The following is a 13464-nucleotide window of genomic DNA, read 5'->3' as shown; positions in this document are numbered from 1 at the left end:
CTCCCTAAAGAGTAGGTGGAGAAAGAAAAGTGAAGAAGTCTAAACATCATGTCTTAGGGCTCTTCAGTGTTTAGAGATCAAGGAAATGAGGGGGAACTAGCAAAGAAAGCTAAGAAGAAAACATACCTGATAGGAAGAAAACTAGATGCATGTGGAGTGAAGAAAATATTTGCCTGAGGAGGAAGGGTTCTATGGGGTCCTTGTTGGATAAAGTTAAAACTTAGAGAAGCTACTGGATTTAGTAGCATTAAGTTTTACGATGACCTTCACAAGAGCAGTTTAGGAGAATAGTAATGGGCACACCTGGGTGGCTCAGTGGGCTAGAGCCTCTGTCTTCAGCTCAGGTCATGATCCTAAGTCCTGGGATGGAGTCCTGCATTTGGCTCTCTGCTCAGCAGGGAGCCTGCTACCCCCCACCCTCGCCCCCCGCCTGCCTCTCTGCCTACTTATGATCTGTCTGCCAAATAAATAAATAAAATCTTAAAAATAAAAAAGAAGAATGGTGGAGAAAAAAGAAGACAATGGAGAGATGAACACACTTAGAGCTGCTCTTGCCCTACATGTGATCACAAACTAAATACGGCTTTTGGTGGCTTTATGGGGCTAAGAGTCAAAAGTTAGCATCTGTGGTCCACCGAGTGTGGGGATTTAGGCTTTCAAAGGGCTCCATTCTAAGAGAAAACATAAACTGGAAGAAAAGAGACATTCATATAGATTGTAGCCTAGCTTCACATCATGAAGATAGCTCAGAATCTAAAGCTTTGAACTTGGACTAAGATGGTTCCAGATGGATAGAACCCCCACCCCATTCTGATAGAAACAAAAGTCTTCTACAAAATATACCATCATCCTAGGGCTCAAATTACTTCTACAAATCATTTCTCAAACACAGTGCCCAGCACACAATCAATGGTAATGAGGCATACTGGTTGATAAAACACCACAAATGAGAACTGACAGAAACAGCAAACAGAATTAGACTTAAAAGAAAAATAAGAGGAATAATTTGAAACTGAAAGTATAATAGACAAGGTAAGCCCTATATAGGAGCACAGCATATTCACAATAGTAACAAAGATGGCAGAATATATGGGTGCAAGTTCAAATAGGTAAATAGATGTAATAGTGGGAAGTTATAGACGTTCCTTTCAGATGGCTTTGGATGTCTCAGTAAAATTGAAAGGTTATCAGTCAAGAATAAAATGAAGGAACAGGTATAATAAAGTTGAGAGAAGATGAAAAGGTTTTAAATAATCAGCTGGGAGAGTGACAGAGGGCAACATAGTGTCATTTTCTGGAAGCCTTACAAACATTTGAATTTAAAGTGAGTCCAGTCAGCATAGTTGTGTTTTCCTTCAGCTACTTTTAGCTGTATAAATTCAGGCATAGATCAGGCACAAAATTGGACTTCTATAAGGTTAGGACTTTATAAGACAAGTACATTGAAGTGAGGCAGGGCAGGGATATTAAGGAAGTCTTCGAAGAAGTAATTATAGTAAAGAACTCAGGGTTTTTACTTGGGTAGGAAGGGAATTGAACATATGATCCACATATGATGAGGGATGATGAAAAAAGTGGTAGTATCAATGGATATTAGGTCCTGATGGGAAGGAAGAGTTTTTTAGATAGACTCAGGACACCAGAGTGAATGAGCTTAAGAGAGAAGGGGTGAGATTATGACATAACTCTAGTTGTAGGTGATAGATTAAAAAGGCCAGGATATGGCCTGGGAAGTGAATGGGGCAGTCAGGAGAGCAGGAGAAGGATATGAGAATTTTGGCAGAAGAGTTCAGGGAACTGAGAGGCCAGGGTATGGGAAGTGCTAGCCATGAGAATTTAAAATCATCAAGAATTGGCTAATACATAGATTTTCTGAAAGTCATAGGCATCCAATACTAAAATCTTCAAAGAAAGTGGATGACTTGGGGCACCTGAGTGGCTCAGTAGGTTAAGCCTCTGCCTTTGGCTTAGGTCATAGTCTCAGGGTCCTGGGATCGAGCCCCACATCAGGCTCTCTGCTCAGGGAGTCTGCTTCCCCCTCTCCCTCTGCCTGCCTCTCTGCCTACTGTGATCTCTACACCTTCTGTACTACAAGTACGATGCTAATAAAGGCTGTGGCAGAGCTTGAAAGGACTGCAAAAGAAGCACTGTCCTCATGGGAGACCTAGTTTTAGGTTAGAACATTTAGGCCTGCAAAAGATATATTATGGTATAGTGCATTATTAATAGCTCTGTATATCCTGAGAACAATTAGAAAGTCCCCACCAGGTTACCATTGTACAACATAATGCTTGAATTCAAAGAATTATACCCTATAAAACAACGGGATTGTGCTTGATGGAAAACTTTTTATAAGGAATTTATTAGCTTATTTTATTAATAAAATAAATTTATTATTTATTATAATAGAAGGGGAAACCGTTTCTTGGAAGAAAAGAGGTAGTAGTGAAGATAATGTTTTTACACCCACTGGATAATATTGGAAGCCTACATTAGATCCTGGTAAAAAATCTGGCACTCATTTCTATAAACTTTACAAAATGTCCAAAATTCTAAGGGAAGGGAACAAAAAGGGACCAGAGGATCGGATTTCTTTTGCCCCTTTCTTCCATATCACAAGAGATCAGTGGTTCTTCAAGTGTCCCTGGACCAGAATGAGATTCTGTTGAAATACAGATTCCAAGCCCCAACTTAATGAATCAGCAACTCTGGGGATGGGGCCCAGCTATCTGTGTTTTAACAGATGGTTCTAATGCCACCAAAGTTTGAAAACCTGCAGGAAAGGACAGTCCCTACTTTTGGAGCCACCAACTCAGCAAGTATTCGTTTTGAAGGATTAGTAGAATAGTAGAAGAAAGAAGAGTTGAGGATGTTTTGGAAGTCTAAAATAATGGGCCAGAGAGGAAGCCCAGCATGATGTAGAAGAATCTTTCTAATAGGGTAAGGATGGAATGGACAAGGATAGAAATGACATTTGCCAAATACTGTTTGACTATCTTGCCTTTTTAATGCAAAAAAGCAGCACTATCTCATTAAAAAATTCTTTGCCTTTGCTTTTAGTATAAGGTGCTACTTCAATATTCTAGGCCTGTTATTCCAGAATTAAGATACTAGATCAACACTCTTTCAGCCTGAGTATTTCCTGTAGACTGACTAAGACTCCATTTGATTCTGCTGGGCATTCGGTGAAGACAATGGTTGGCAGGCTTACACTGGCTGTAGGGATTTCAGTTTTTCTTGCTTAGAAATCTGATGAAGAAAGCCCCAAAGTGATAACCATTGAATTGTACATTTTCTTTCTATGGAAACAAAGGATGTTTTATTATTTTTATTCCAATTATCGTGAAGATATTATTTTACCTCAGGAGATTGATGTTGTTTCTGTATATTTATTTTTAAAATCTATAATGACATAGAACGGAAGTGGACAAGTATACCACATCAACTGCAACTTTTCTATTAACTATGTAACTTTAGACAGTTCCCTTTAAGATGATGAGTTCATCTGTGGAAAGAAGCAATAAATTCAACCATTATATCTTTTTTGTTGTTGAAATGCCCTTAAATTGATAGGTATGTGAAAAATATACTATTTTTGGTATCAATGTTACATAACATTTACTCCTTCCATTCATGGACTGAATGTAAATATCTTTATAATCTTCTAAGTTTTTTCACAGTTAAAACTGTAAAGATATGTTTAAAGTATGATAATTTGTAATGATGGTTCAAATATGTTTTAGTATGTAATTTAAATATTTTTATGTTTTATAATAAATTAATAGGAAAATACTGGATTGATCCAAATCTCGGATGCCCTTCAGATGCCATTGAGGTTTTCTGCAATTTCAGTGCTGGTGGTCAGACATGTTTATCTCCTGTTTCTGTAGCAAAGGTATGTATTGAATTATAGAATATATGCCTATACTTGCCCAGTATCAAAGAGCATGATTTTTTAAAATGTTACTTTAAATAATTATGATTTTTATGAATGGAAGTAAGATATCTTTTTCTGCCATATATAAGAAAGAAAATTTCTTTTGTTGTTTTTAAAAAAAAATTCTAAGAGGGGCACCCGAGTGGCTCAGTGGGTTAAAGCCTCTGCCTTCGACTCAGGTCATGATCCCAGGGTCCTGGGATCGAGCCCCACATCGGGCTCTCTGCTCAGCGGGGAGCCTGCTTCCTCCTCTCTGCCTACTTGTGATAACTCTCTCTTTCTCGCTCTCTGTTAAATAAATAAATAAATCTTTAAAAAAAAATTAAAATGAAATAAAAATTAAAAATAATTCCAAGAGAATCTTGATATTTTGGTTGTATTTTATGATTGGCATGTCATGGCTTAGTCTACTGATTATGCTTTTTTAATCTCCTTTTAAAAATGTTGTGGGAGGGCACGCCTGGGTGGCTCAGTCAGTTGAGCAGCTGACTCTTGGTTTGAGCTCAGGTTGTGATATCAAGGAGTCTGCGTGAGATTCTCTCTCCCTCTACCCCTCCCTGCCCCCCCAGCCCCTCCCAATTCATGCTCTCTCTAAAACAAAAAATGTGCAACATATGTTTTTATGCATACACATACCTTGGAAAAATCCCCCAAACAGCTACAATATTTGTAATTAGTAACCAGTTACCTAAAGGTTTTCTGAAAATCACATCATTAGAAGAGGAATTTTGCCACAAAGCTTGCTATTTTTGATGATTTGGCACAAAGAACATCCCTTCAATGGATGTTTAAACATCCATTGAATATTTTTTAAAACTCCTTTCAAGTATAATAACATGAATGAAAGTTAGTTTGGCATGATACTGGAATTATAACAAGCATTTATGAAACCTATAGCTTAGCTCTACCTATAATATCCTGAAGAAATCAAAAGTGCATTTCTTTCTTTTTCTGGCTAAACCAGTTTGGTATTATTACTAAGGACTTACTTCTCATCAACAAAGAATTGATACACCTGCCCCTTATATATTTGGTCCATCACAAAGAGGCGCAGCTAAAATGTGCAGTCTATTAATCTCTCTAGCTGCTCATTGTTTCACTGGCCTTTTATAAAATATCCCCCTTCATTAAGGGTGTTTCACGAGTTAATCACAGTAGCATTCACCATTATTATTCTCAAACCAGGAAAGAGTCTTCCATCCCTAGGGAATGCATGTTCCTCTCATGAAGATCAGCATGATAGTCTTACTTCCAAAATATCTGTATGATCATCCTCATTCCCCTGGATTTGGTCCAGGATTTTTATTTGGATTATCATAAAAGACAGATGAAGACCAGGAGGTGTGTACAAAGGAAATAGGAACACTGAAGTCGTTGCACTCCAATTCCTTCCTTCACTGAATCAACTCTCCCATCTGTCCTATGCATAAACTCAACCTGAGAAAGACTGGGCAGGTAGTGGAAAGAATGGTAAACTTGGAATTAGGGACCTGGGTTCTAGTCTCTACCCCTCTACTAATCTGGCAAATGATGCTCTGAGCCACCAAATATCCTACTCTGTGCCAGGCACTGTGTTGGTTAAGTGACATTTGGCCCCTTAAACCCTTACAACAATCCTGCCATGTCAGTGTCATATTCCACTTCACCAACAAAGACACTAAGGCTCAGAAAAATTAATTTACAAGTTTGTGATTCTCAACTGTAAAATAAAGGAACCTGAACTACTTAAATTCTAATGTTCCTTATGATGATCCTTCCATGTTTTCATCTTTATTGACCTTCCTTTACCTTTCTTCTCTTTTCCTTTTACTTTTTTGGTGCCTGTCTTTTTTTTTTCCCCCTCTGATACCTCATAACTGATATTTTTCTAATTTGATGTTTGGAAATCAATATAAATTCCTTGTTGAAATCACTTTCATTCACTTATGTTATGACCATACGCCTGCTTAAATAAATAAAATAATAAAAATGTCAAAAGCTATAGAAAAATCTACTTCCTTTTCCAAGCCTAGGAAATCTTCAGTCAGACCTCCTTGCTCCAATTTTGCCCTGCACTGTTGACTTCATTATCAGTACTTGTTCATGCCTTCATTCATTTCAATAAACATATATTGATGACTCCATTCTATGGCTGGAACGACATTAGGGGCTGGCAACACAAAAAATAAGATTCTATCCTTGTCTTTAAATGCTTTTATAATTAAAACTTCTCAACAAGGTATTATTACAACTTGTAACTTATCTTCAGAAACTCAAAAAAAGATCTTCAAAGTAAATTATAGATAATTTCAGATTTTTGTGGAAGAAATTATTAAAGAATTAATCAACAACAAATAACTAATGCATTTTAGATAATGTGAAAATTACCTCGCTTTTTTTGGTCATGTCTAGTATCCTCGTGGTATGCTGAGGCCCGCTCATACAGACTCAGGAGACCCTATTGTTAACACCCCTTTCCAGCTCCGTGTTCAGTGATACCACCATGATTGCCTGAAGTCAGCCATGGTAGGAGTGGTTACACCATAGAAACTGGAAAATGCTCTAAATCAGCGATTACCGCCCCCACCCCACTCCACCTAGCAAGAGCCAGTGGTTAAGCATTTATCAGCATACTGTTGACTGGCACTTAAATGCCAAGGAAAGGGGCTTTCTCAGGTCTTCATTTCAAGGACTTTCCTCAGGTTCCCCCAAATTATAAGCTATTCAGTTGCCACATCTTATAACTTGGATATTATTTCTATGACATTAGTTGGAGTTTGGAGTTGGAAAAGTCCAGATGAACTTCCTTCACTTACTGAGCTCAGAAGCCACCCATATCATCACCATTCACTGTCTAAACACCCCAGTGTGGACAAGTGCTCAGCCAAATGGCTCAGGATTGTCTGTTGGCTTCAAGGGATGGAATGGCCAGATTTTTGAAGAAAACACTCTACTTGAGCCTAAGGTGCTTTCAGATGACTGCAAGGTAAGGGATGGCAACTTTTAGAATTGTTCAATATAGCTAACATAAAACTGAAAAGGACATAAAATTAAAATAATGGGGATAAGACTCTAATTGCAAACTGAAGATCCAGAGGCTAATAAGTTTTAAGGTGCCCTATTTGTAATAACATTACATTTTTCAGAATCAATCGTTTGCTTGTATCGTATCTTGTCAACTTCTGTAACACCCACTGGTCATCCATAGATTTTTATATGCAGAACAGATGTTAATACATAAATCTAATTCTTATTGCTCGTATGAAATATCTATATTACCCCTGCATGGATAGAAAGAGCATATAAATAAATAGATTTATTTCTTATATTTCACTACTGTAATTCTACATCTCATTATATACGGAAGACAGGTTATAGAGGCAAGTCTGTTGTATTTCATTTTGTCAGTTCCTATTCCTGAAACCAAATACGAGCAAAATTGCATATTGACTCGCCCTACCAATTGATATTTGAAAAATAGCCCATTTTTGTTTTACAATTAAACAACTAATATTATAAAAAATCTATAATTTTAAAATGTTTTGGTATAAAGCAGGTGTCGGCTAACTACATTTCACAGACCAAATCCACCCCACCACTTTTTTTTTTTAAGATTTTATTTATTTATTTGACAGAGATGACAAGGAGGCAGAGAGGCAGTTAGAGAGGGTGGGGGGAAGCAGACTCCCTGCTGAGCAGAGAGTTGGATGTGGGGCTCCATTGCAGGACACTGGGATCATGACCTGAGCCGAAGGGAGAGGCTTTAACCAACAGAGCCACCCAGGTGCCCCGCCTGCCACTTGTTTTTGTTAATAAATTTTATTAGCACATAGCCACACTCATTTGTTTACTCAGTATCTATGGCTTTTGTCACACAGGGATGACAGAGTTAAATAAATGTGAGACTGTGGCTCACAAAACCTAAGACATTTATTATCTAGCACTTTACAGAAGAGTTTCCCAACACTGTTAGAAAGAGCATCCACATCACATACATTTCATTAATGATTTCAAGTAGCTTGGTTTCTTGCTCTTGTGCACCATAAAGCCCGTGATTTAATATCTCTTACCATTTCCAGGGAATTCTACTTTTTCACATTTTATTTTCAGACAAATTGTGCTTGAGAATTTGAAAAATGAGAGGCAAACAGAGATATATGGCTCATTCTTTAAAAGCAAAGAGATCAATATTATCAACAAACTCATTTGAATTTTATAATTTTTTCCAGAAACTTTCAATGACTCACTACTATCTCTGAGATACAATCTAAACTTATCTGCTCTTTGTTTAGCGCTTAAAATAGTCCGGCCCCAACCTTTCTAGCTTGGGCTTTCGGTGGCTGTTCGCCCTAAAGTATGGTGAAACTGATCTATTAATAATAATAACAATAATAATATCAACAATAATCCCTACTATTAGTCACTGGGACCTTATTATATAGCAGTTACCCTGTATTACATACATTATTTTATTTAATTATAAGAGCTTTATAAAGAAGTTTCATTTTATAGGTAAGAAAATGAAGAAACAGAAAGGCTAAATAACTTGCTCAAGGTCATGTAGCTAATTAGTGGAGAGCAAGAAATAAACCCTAGGTGGGTATAACTCCAAAATCTATGCCACACTATACTGCTTAACTGAAATCTCATTTAATCCTTACAACTGTGTGAGGTAAGTGTTTATTTTTCAAATTTTATATATAAAGAGAATGGTGGTACCTGGATTTCTATCAAAATCTGCTCTTCATCCCCATGTAGGCTTACTTTGGCAATCATCTACTTTTCCAACAGTTTTTTGTATGTTTGTTTTTACTCATGTCATTATCTTTCTCTGAAATGCCTTCTCTACCTCTCTAACCAAGTAGAAGTACTAGGCATACTTGAAGGCCCATTTTAAATTCTGAAGTCTGAATTCATGAACCTTTCCCTGAGTACTTCAGTTGGAAATGAGGAATTTAGCGCTCACTGTCTACATTATTTATACTGTACTCACCATATGTTGTCTTGTGTTATGTCTACGTTCATGTTTCCCCTCTCCAACTAGATTTATAAGCTGCTAGTCTTCAAAATCCAGAGCTGATTTATTCAGCTTCATATTTCCCAAGGACTGTTAGAAAATAGAGGATTACATCTTACTCAGCTGTGCCACTTGTACTTAGTATCCAATAAATACTGCTTAAAAGACTTAACGAGTTAATCTAATAGTGTCTTACACACACACACACACACACACACACACCAAGCTGATGACTAGTGAATGAAATTTAAAGCTTAAATAATCACTGAGGTTTCTTCACATTTTAAAATTTATATCATAATTCTATAAACAAGTGAATCAACTTTTTTTTTTTTTTTAAAGATTTTATTTATTTATTTGACAGAGAGAAATCACAAGTAGATGGAGAGGCAGGCAGAGAGAGAGAGAGAGGGAAACAGGCTCCCTGCTGAGCAGAGAGCCCGATGTGGGACTCGATCCCAGGACCCTGAGATCATGACCTGAGCCGAAGGCAGCGGCTTAACCCACTGAGCCACCCAGGCGCCCCGTGAATCAACTTTTTAATAAAAAGCTTCACAAAACTAGCGAATTGTGTTTCTCTATTTTATCTTGTTGAATCTTAATCATAAGAGATTTTATGATATGTGTTTGTTCCATAGTAGAATTTGTCTGAAACAAAAGAACATAGAGTGATAAAAAAAAAAAAACAAAAAAAACAGAAAGACCTAGAAAGAAGAGAGGAAAGAAACTATATAAACAGTAACCACAGACTGGAAAAAAAGAAACCTTAACGGTGATTCAACAGAATTATAGTTTATTTCCTAATGAAGCAATTTTGGTTATTTCTTGCCTAAATTACAGAGAGGTTGAGACAGCTCATTGCTTTTCCTCCAAGAATGCCCATCCTAAAGAATCAGCCTCAAATAAAGGAACAGAGAACAGATGTGTTACTCATATTAGGAATAGTACAGCCTTTTAATTCATACCTGGTCCAGTGATCTACAGACAACAGAAGCAGAAGCCTAGCCTTAGTCCCTGGGACTGAAAAATCAGAACACACATTGCCATTTGGAGAAAAGAATGAACCCATGTTTTCAATTAGTCATAGTGAGTGTTAGCATTGCACACTTACTCTATGCCAGCATTTACTTTGTTTTAGGGACTTCCTATTCATTATCTCTAATTCTTAAACTAAATCTTCATTGAGAGTGAAGGGCATTGTCTGCTGAGAACAACTTCTGATGACATGATTACATATCAAAGCATTTTGTTCTTGTTTTACAGATTCAAGATGGCAGCTGGCATAAGGCAAAATTCCTTTTTCACACCCAGGACCCTAATCAGCTTCCAGTCATTGAAGTACAAAAACTTCCTCATCTCAAAACCAAAAGGAAGTACTACATTGAAAGCAGTTCTGTATGCTTTCTCTAAGGTTTCTGAATTAGTTCAGAATTTGTGCTGTTGGCCAGGTAATTGTTGCAGAGGGAAAAATACAGACAGAGAGATACTATCATTGTGAAATGCATGGAATAAAGCATTGGCTAAATCTTAAAGAATCTCAGGAAGAAAAGATTTCCTCCAAAGAAGGAGAAAAGGCATTTTTTAAAGGATTATAATTGATAAAGTATTTAATTCTTTAAAAAATTATATTGATCTGAGCTTTCTTAGAGAATTCCCTAGAACTGAAAATTTATAAACATGGAATTCTTCAGGGTAGCCTCTATTTTTTGACTGAGAGCAAAGTACCCATTAGACAGCTGGAGATGCAGAGCACTATGGAGCAATACTGGCTAATGCTTCCACATGTGTGATGCTTCTGTCTAAAAATCACAAGCCACAGTCCAACATGTCTTATTTTCCCAAACACTAAGCTGTATTCAGGTCCCCAATGGGCATATACATCTTAGCCGGTGGTACACTACCTCTTACGTGTTGCCTTTTTATGTTGCTTGGTGCTCTTCCTAAAACAAGGTGCTTGTGGCTTTCATAGACTGTTTTATTTCTTTTTTCGTCTTTGTCATTCTTTAAGAGTGTATGTACTGGTTACATCAAGATATGTTTTGGTTGTTAGTACTTTATTTTAATTTGTTTGGTTACATGCTTAATAACAAGTAAAACATTATTTATGTGAAGTCCTTGTTCTATTTTAAAATTCTCTTTGTGATATGGAATCAAAGCCAGCACACAGTAACCTGTGCTTATGCACAAGAGAATTAGGAGGTTTCTTTTGTTTTTATTTTTTAAAGTGTTGTAAAAAATATTACAGGCCAGCTACTTCCTGTAGTAGGTTTGGGATAGAGTTTGGGGTTGTGATATACTATTTTTAAAAAATCCATGATCATCTGGAATGATACTATGTATATATATATATTTTGTAAAGTTTTAATTCAGCAAATCTTTTGAAATTGCTGCTGTTTTAAATTATAAAAACCATTATTTCTTCTTCATAGGAATTACATGTTTTATAGTATTCATTGATTTTATCTCACTATTCTTAAATTTATTGTGTTTGGACCTAAAAGACTTCAATTTACCAGTCTTAAAAGCAACATTCAGGAAGAAAAAAGTCTTTAGCCATTTAAAATAGGCTCAGCCCACTCAGAATTCCCTTGTCAGAGAAATGTTATTCAGTATTAAAAGAAAAATATTATACCTTTTGGTATATAGAAAAGCTTGTACATCCATTATAAACATATCTTTAGCCACAGCAAACCACACTTACCTATCCATAATAAAAATATGCTTGAAACCTTTTTTGGTGGTATTCATTTTTCTTCTTTTGTTATCATATCCTTGTATTACCAATGGTAGTTCTCTGGCAGAGTCCTTCTGTCCTCTGTACATATACATTATTACAAAGTATCTGTTACACACCTATAAGAGGATTATAGGGTCTATTTTCTACTTGTGCAAAATGAGGTCAGAATAAATTCTCATATATGGTCAATTGACTTTCAAAAAATGTGCCAATATCATTTAATAGGAAATGGACAGTTTTTTCAGCAAATGGTGCTGGGAAAAATGGATATCCACAAGCAAAATAATGAAGTTGGACCTTTATCTGGTATCACATATACAACTTACCTCAAAATGGATCAAAGTGCTAAATATAAGAGCTAAGCTTATAAATCTCTTAGAAGAAAACATAGAGGAAAGTCTCCATGACATTGGATTTAGCAGTAATTTCTTGAAGATGACACTAAAAGCATGTTCAAAAAAAGAAAAAAATAAATTGGACTGCTTTAAAATTAAGAACTTCTGTACATCAAAGGACACTATCAAGAAAGTGAAAAGAGGGCGCCTGGGTGGCTCAGTGGGTTAAGCCGCTGCCTTCGGCTCAGGTCATGATCTCAGAGTCCTGGGATCGAGTCCCGCATCGGGCTCTCTGCTCAGCAGGGAGCCTGCTTCCCTCTCTCTCTCTCTCTGTCTGCCTCTCCATCTACTTGTGATTTCTCTGTCAAATAAATAAATAAAATCTTTAAAAAAAAAAAAAAAAAAAAAGAAAGAAAGTGAAAAGACATCCCACAGAATGGGAGGAAAAATTTGCAAATCATATATCTGATAAAGAATTAATACCCCAGGATGTATTTTTTTAAACTCCTACACCTCCACAGCTCTTTCTGCCCACAGATCCTGTCCCCATGCTTTAAGAAACCACCATTTTGCACCATAATTTAATGAATCAATTAATTAATTAAATTTCTACAACTCAAAATAAAAAGCAATCCAACTGAAAAATGGGCAAAGGACTTAAGAGATATTTCTCCAAAGAAGATATACAAATAGCCAACAAAAGAAAAGATGCTCAACATCTCTAGTTATTTGGAAAATGCAAATCAGTGCCATAGGTAGATACCACTTGACATTCACTGTGATGACTATTATCCAAAAGAAAAACAAAACCAAAAAAAATGAAAGTAACAGGCATTGGTTAGGATGTGGATAAAGTGAAACCTTTGTATGTTGCTGGTGGGAATGTAAAATGTTGTAGTCATTGAGGAAAATAGTTTGTCAGTTTCTCAAAAGTTAAACACAGAATTACCATATGACCCAGTAATTCTAACTTGTGTATATGCCCAAAAGAATTGAAAGAAGGGACTCAAAGAGATGTTTGTACGCAAGTGTTCATGGAGATATTATTCAGAATAACCCCAAACTGGAAACAACCCAAATGTGCATCCACAGATGAATTGATTAACAAAATGTGGTATGTACCTACAATGGAAAATTATTGGGTCATAAAAAGGAATGAAATTCTGATATGTGCTAACAACACTGATCACCTTGAAAACATTACACTATGTGAAATAAGGCAGATGAAAAAGGGCGAGTTATCTGAAATACCTATCACTTATCTGAAGTATCAAGAATAGACAAATTCAAAGACAGGAAATAGAACAGAGGTTATCAGAGGCTGGGAGAGATGGGAATGGGGAACAATTTTGTAATGAGTGCAGAGTTTCTGTTTGGGATGATGACATAGTTCTGGAGATGGATGGTAATAATGGTTGCACGACACATGAATGCACTCAGTACAACTGAACTAACACTT

The 13464-nt window shown here is 36.4% G+C and overlaps 1 protein-coding gene across 2 annotated transcripts in view; it reads left to right on the top strand.

Annotated features, from left to right (window-relative positions):
• The window catches only part of COL24A1 (collagen type XXIV alpha 1 chain), a 402120-nt gene extending 390463 nt beyond the window's left edge, over nt 1-11657 (top strand). For both annotated transcript variants that reach the window (XM_059136719.1, XM_059136718.1), the window contains exons 58-60: nt 3786-3895; nt 6687-6902; nt 10197-11657. In XM_059136719.1, coding sequence (XP_058992702.1) covers nt 3786-3895; nt 6687-6902; nt 10197-10343 — 473 coding nt within the window. In that variant the 3' untranslated portion in view covers nt 10344-11657. The remainder of the gene's footprint in view (nt 1-3785; nt 3896-6686; nt 6903-10196) is intronic.
• Nucleotides 11658-13464: the final 1807 nt, after the last annotated feature.

This window comes from Mustela lutreola, chromosome 10 (genome assembly GCF_030435805.1).
Source record: "Mustela lutreola isolate mMusLut2 chromosome 10, mMusLut2.pri, whole genome shotgun sequence".
In the NCBI taxonomy this organism is placed as follows: Eukaryota; Metazoa; Chordata; class Mammalia; order Carnivora; family Mustelidae; genus Mustela; species Mustela lutreola.
Note: the sequence above shows the minus strand (reverse complement) of the source record. Positions and strands in the feature narration are given on the sequence as shown.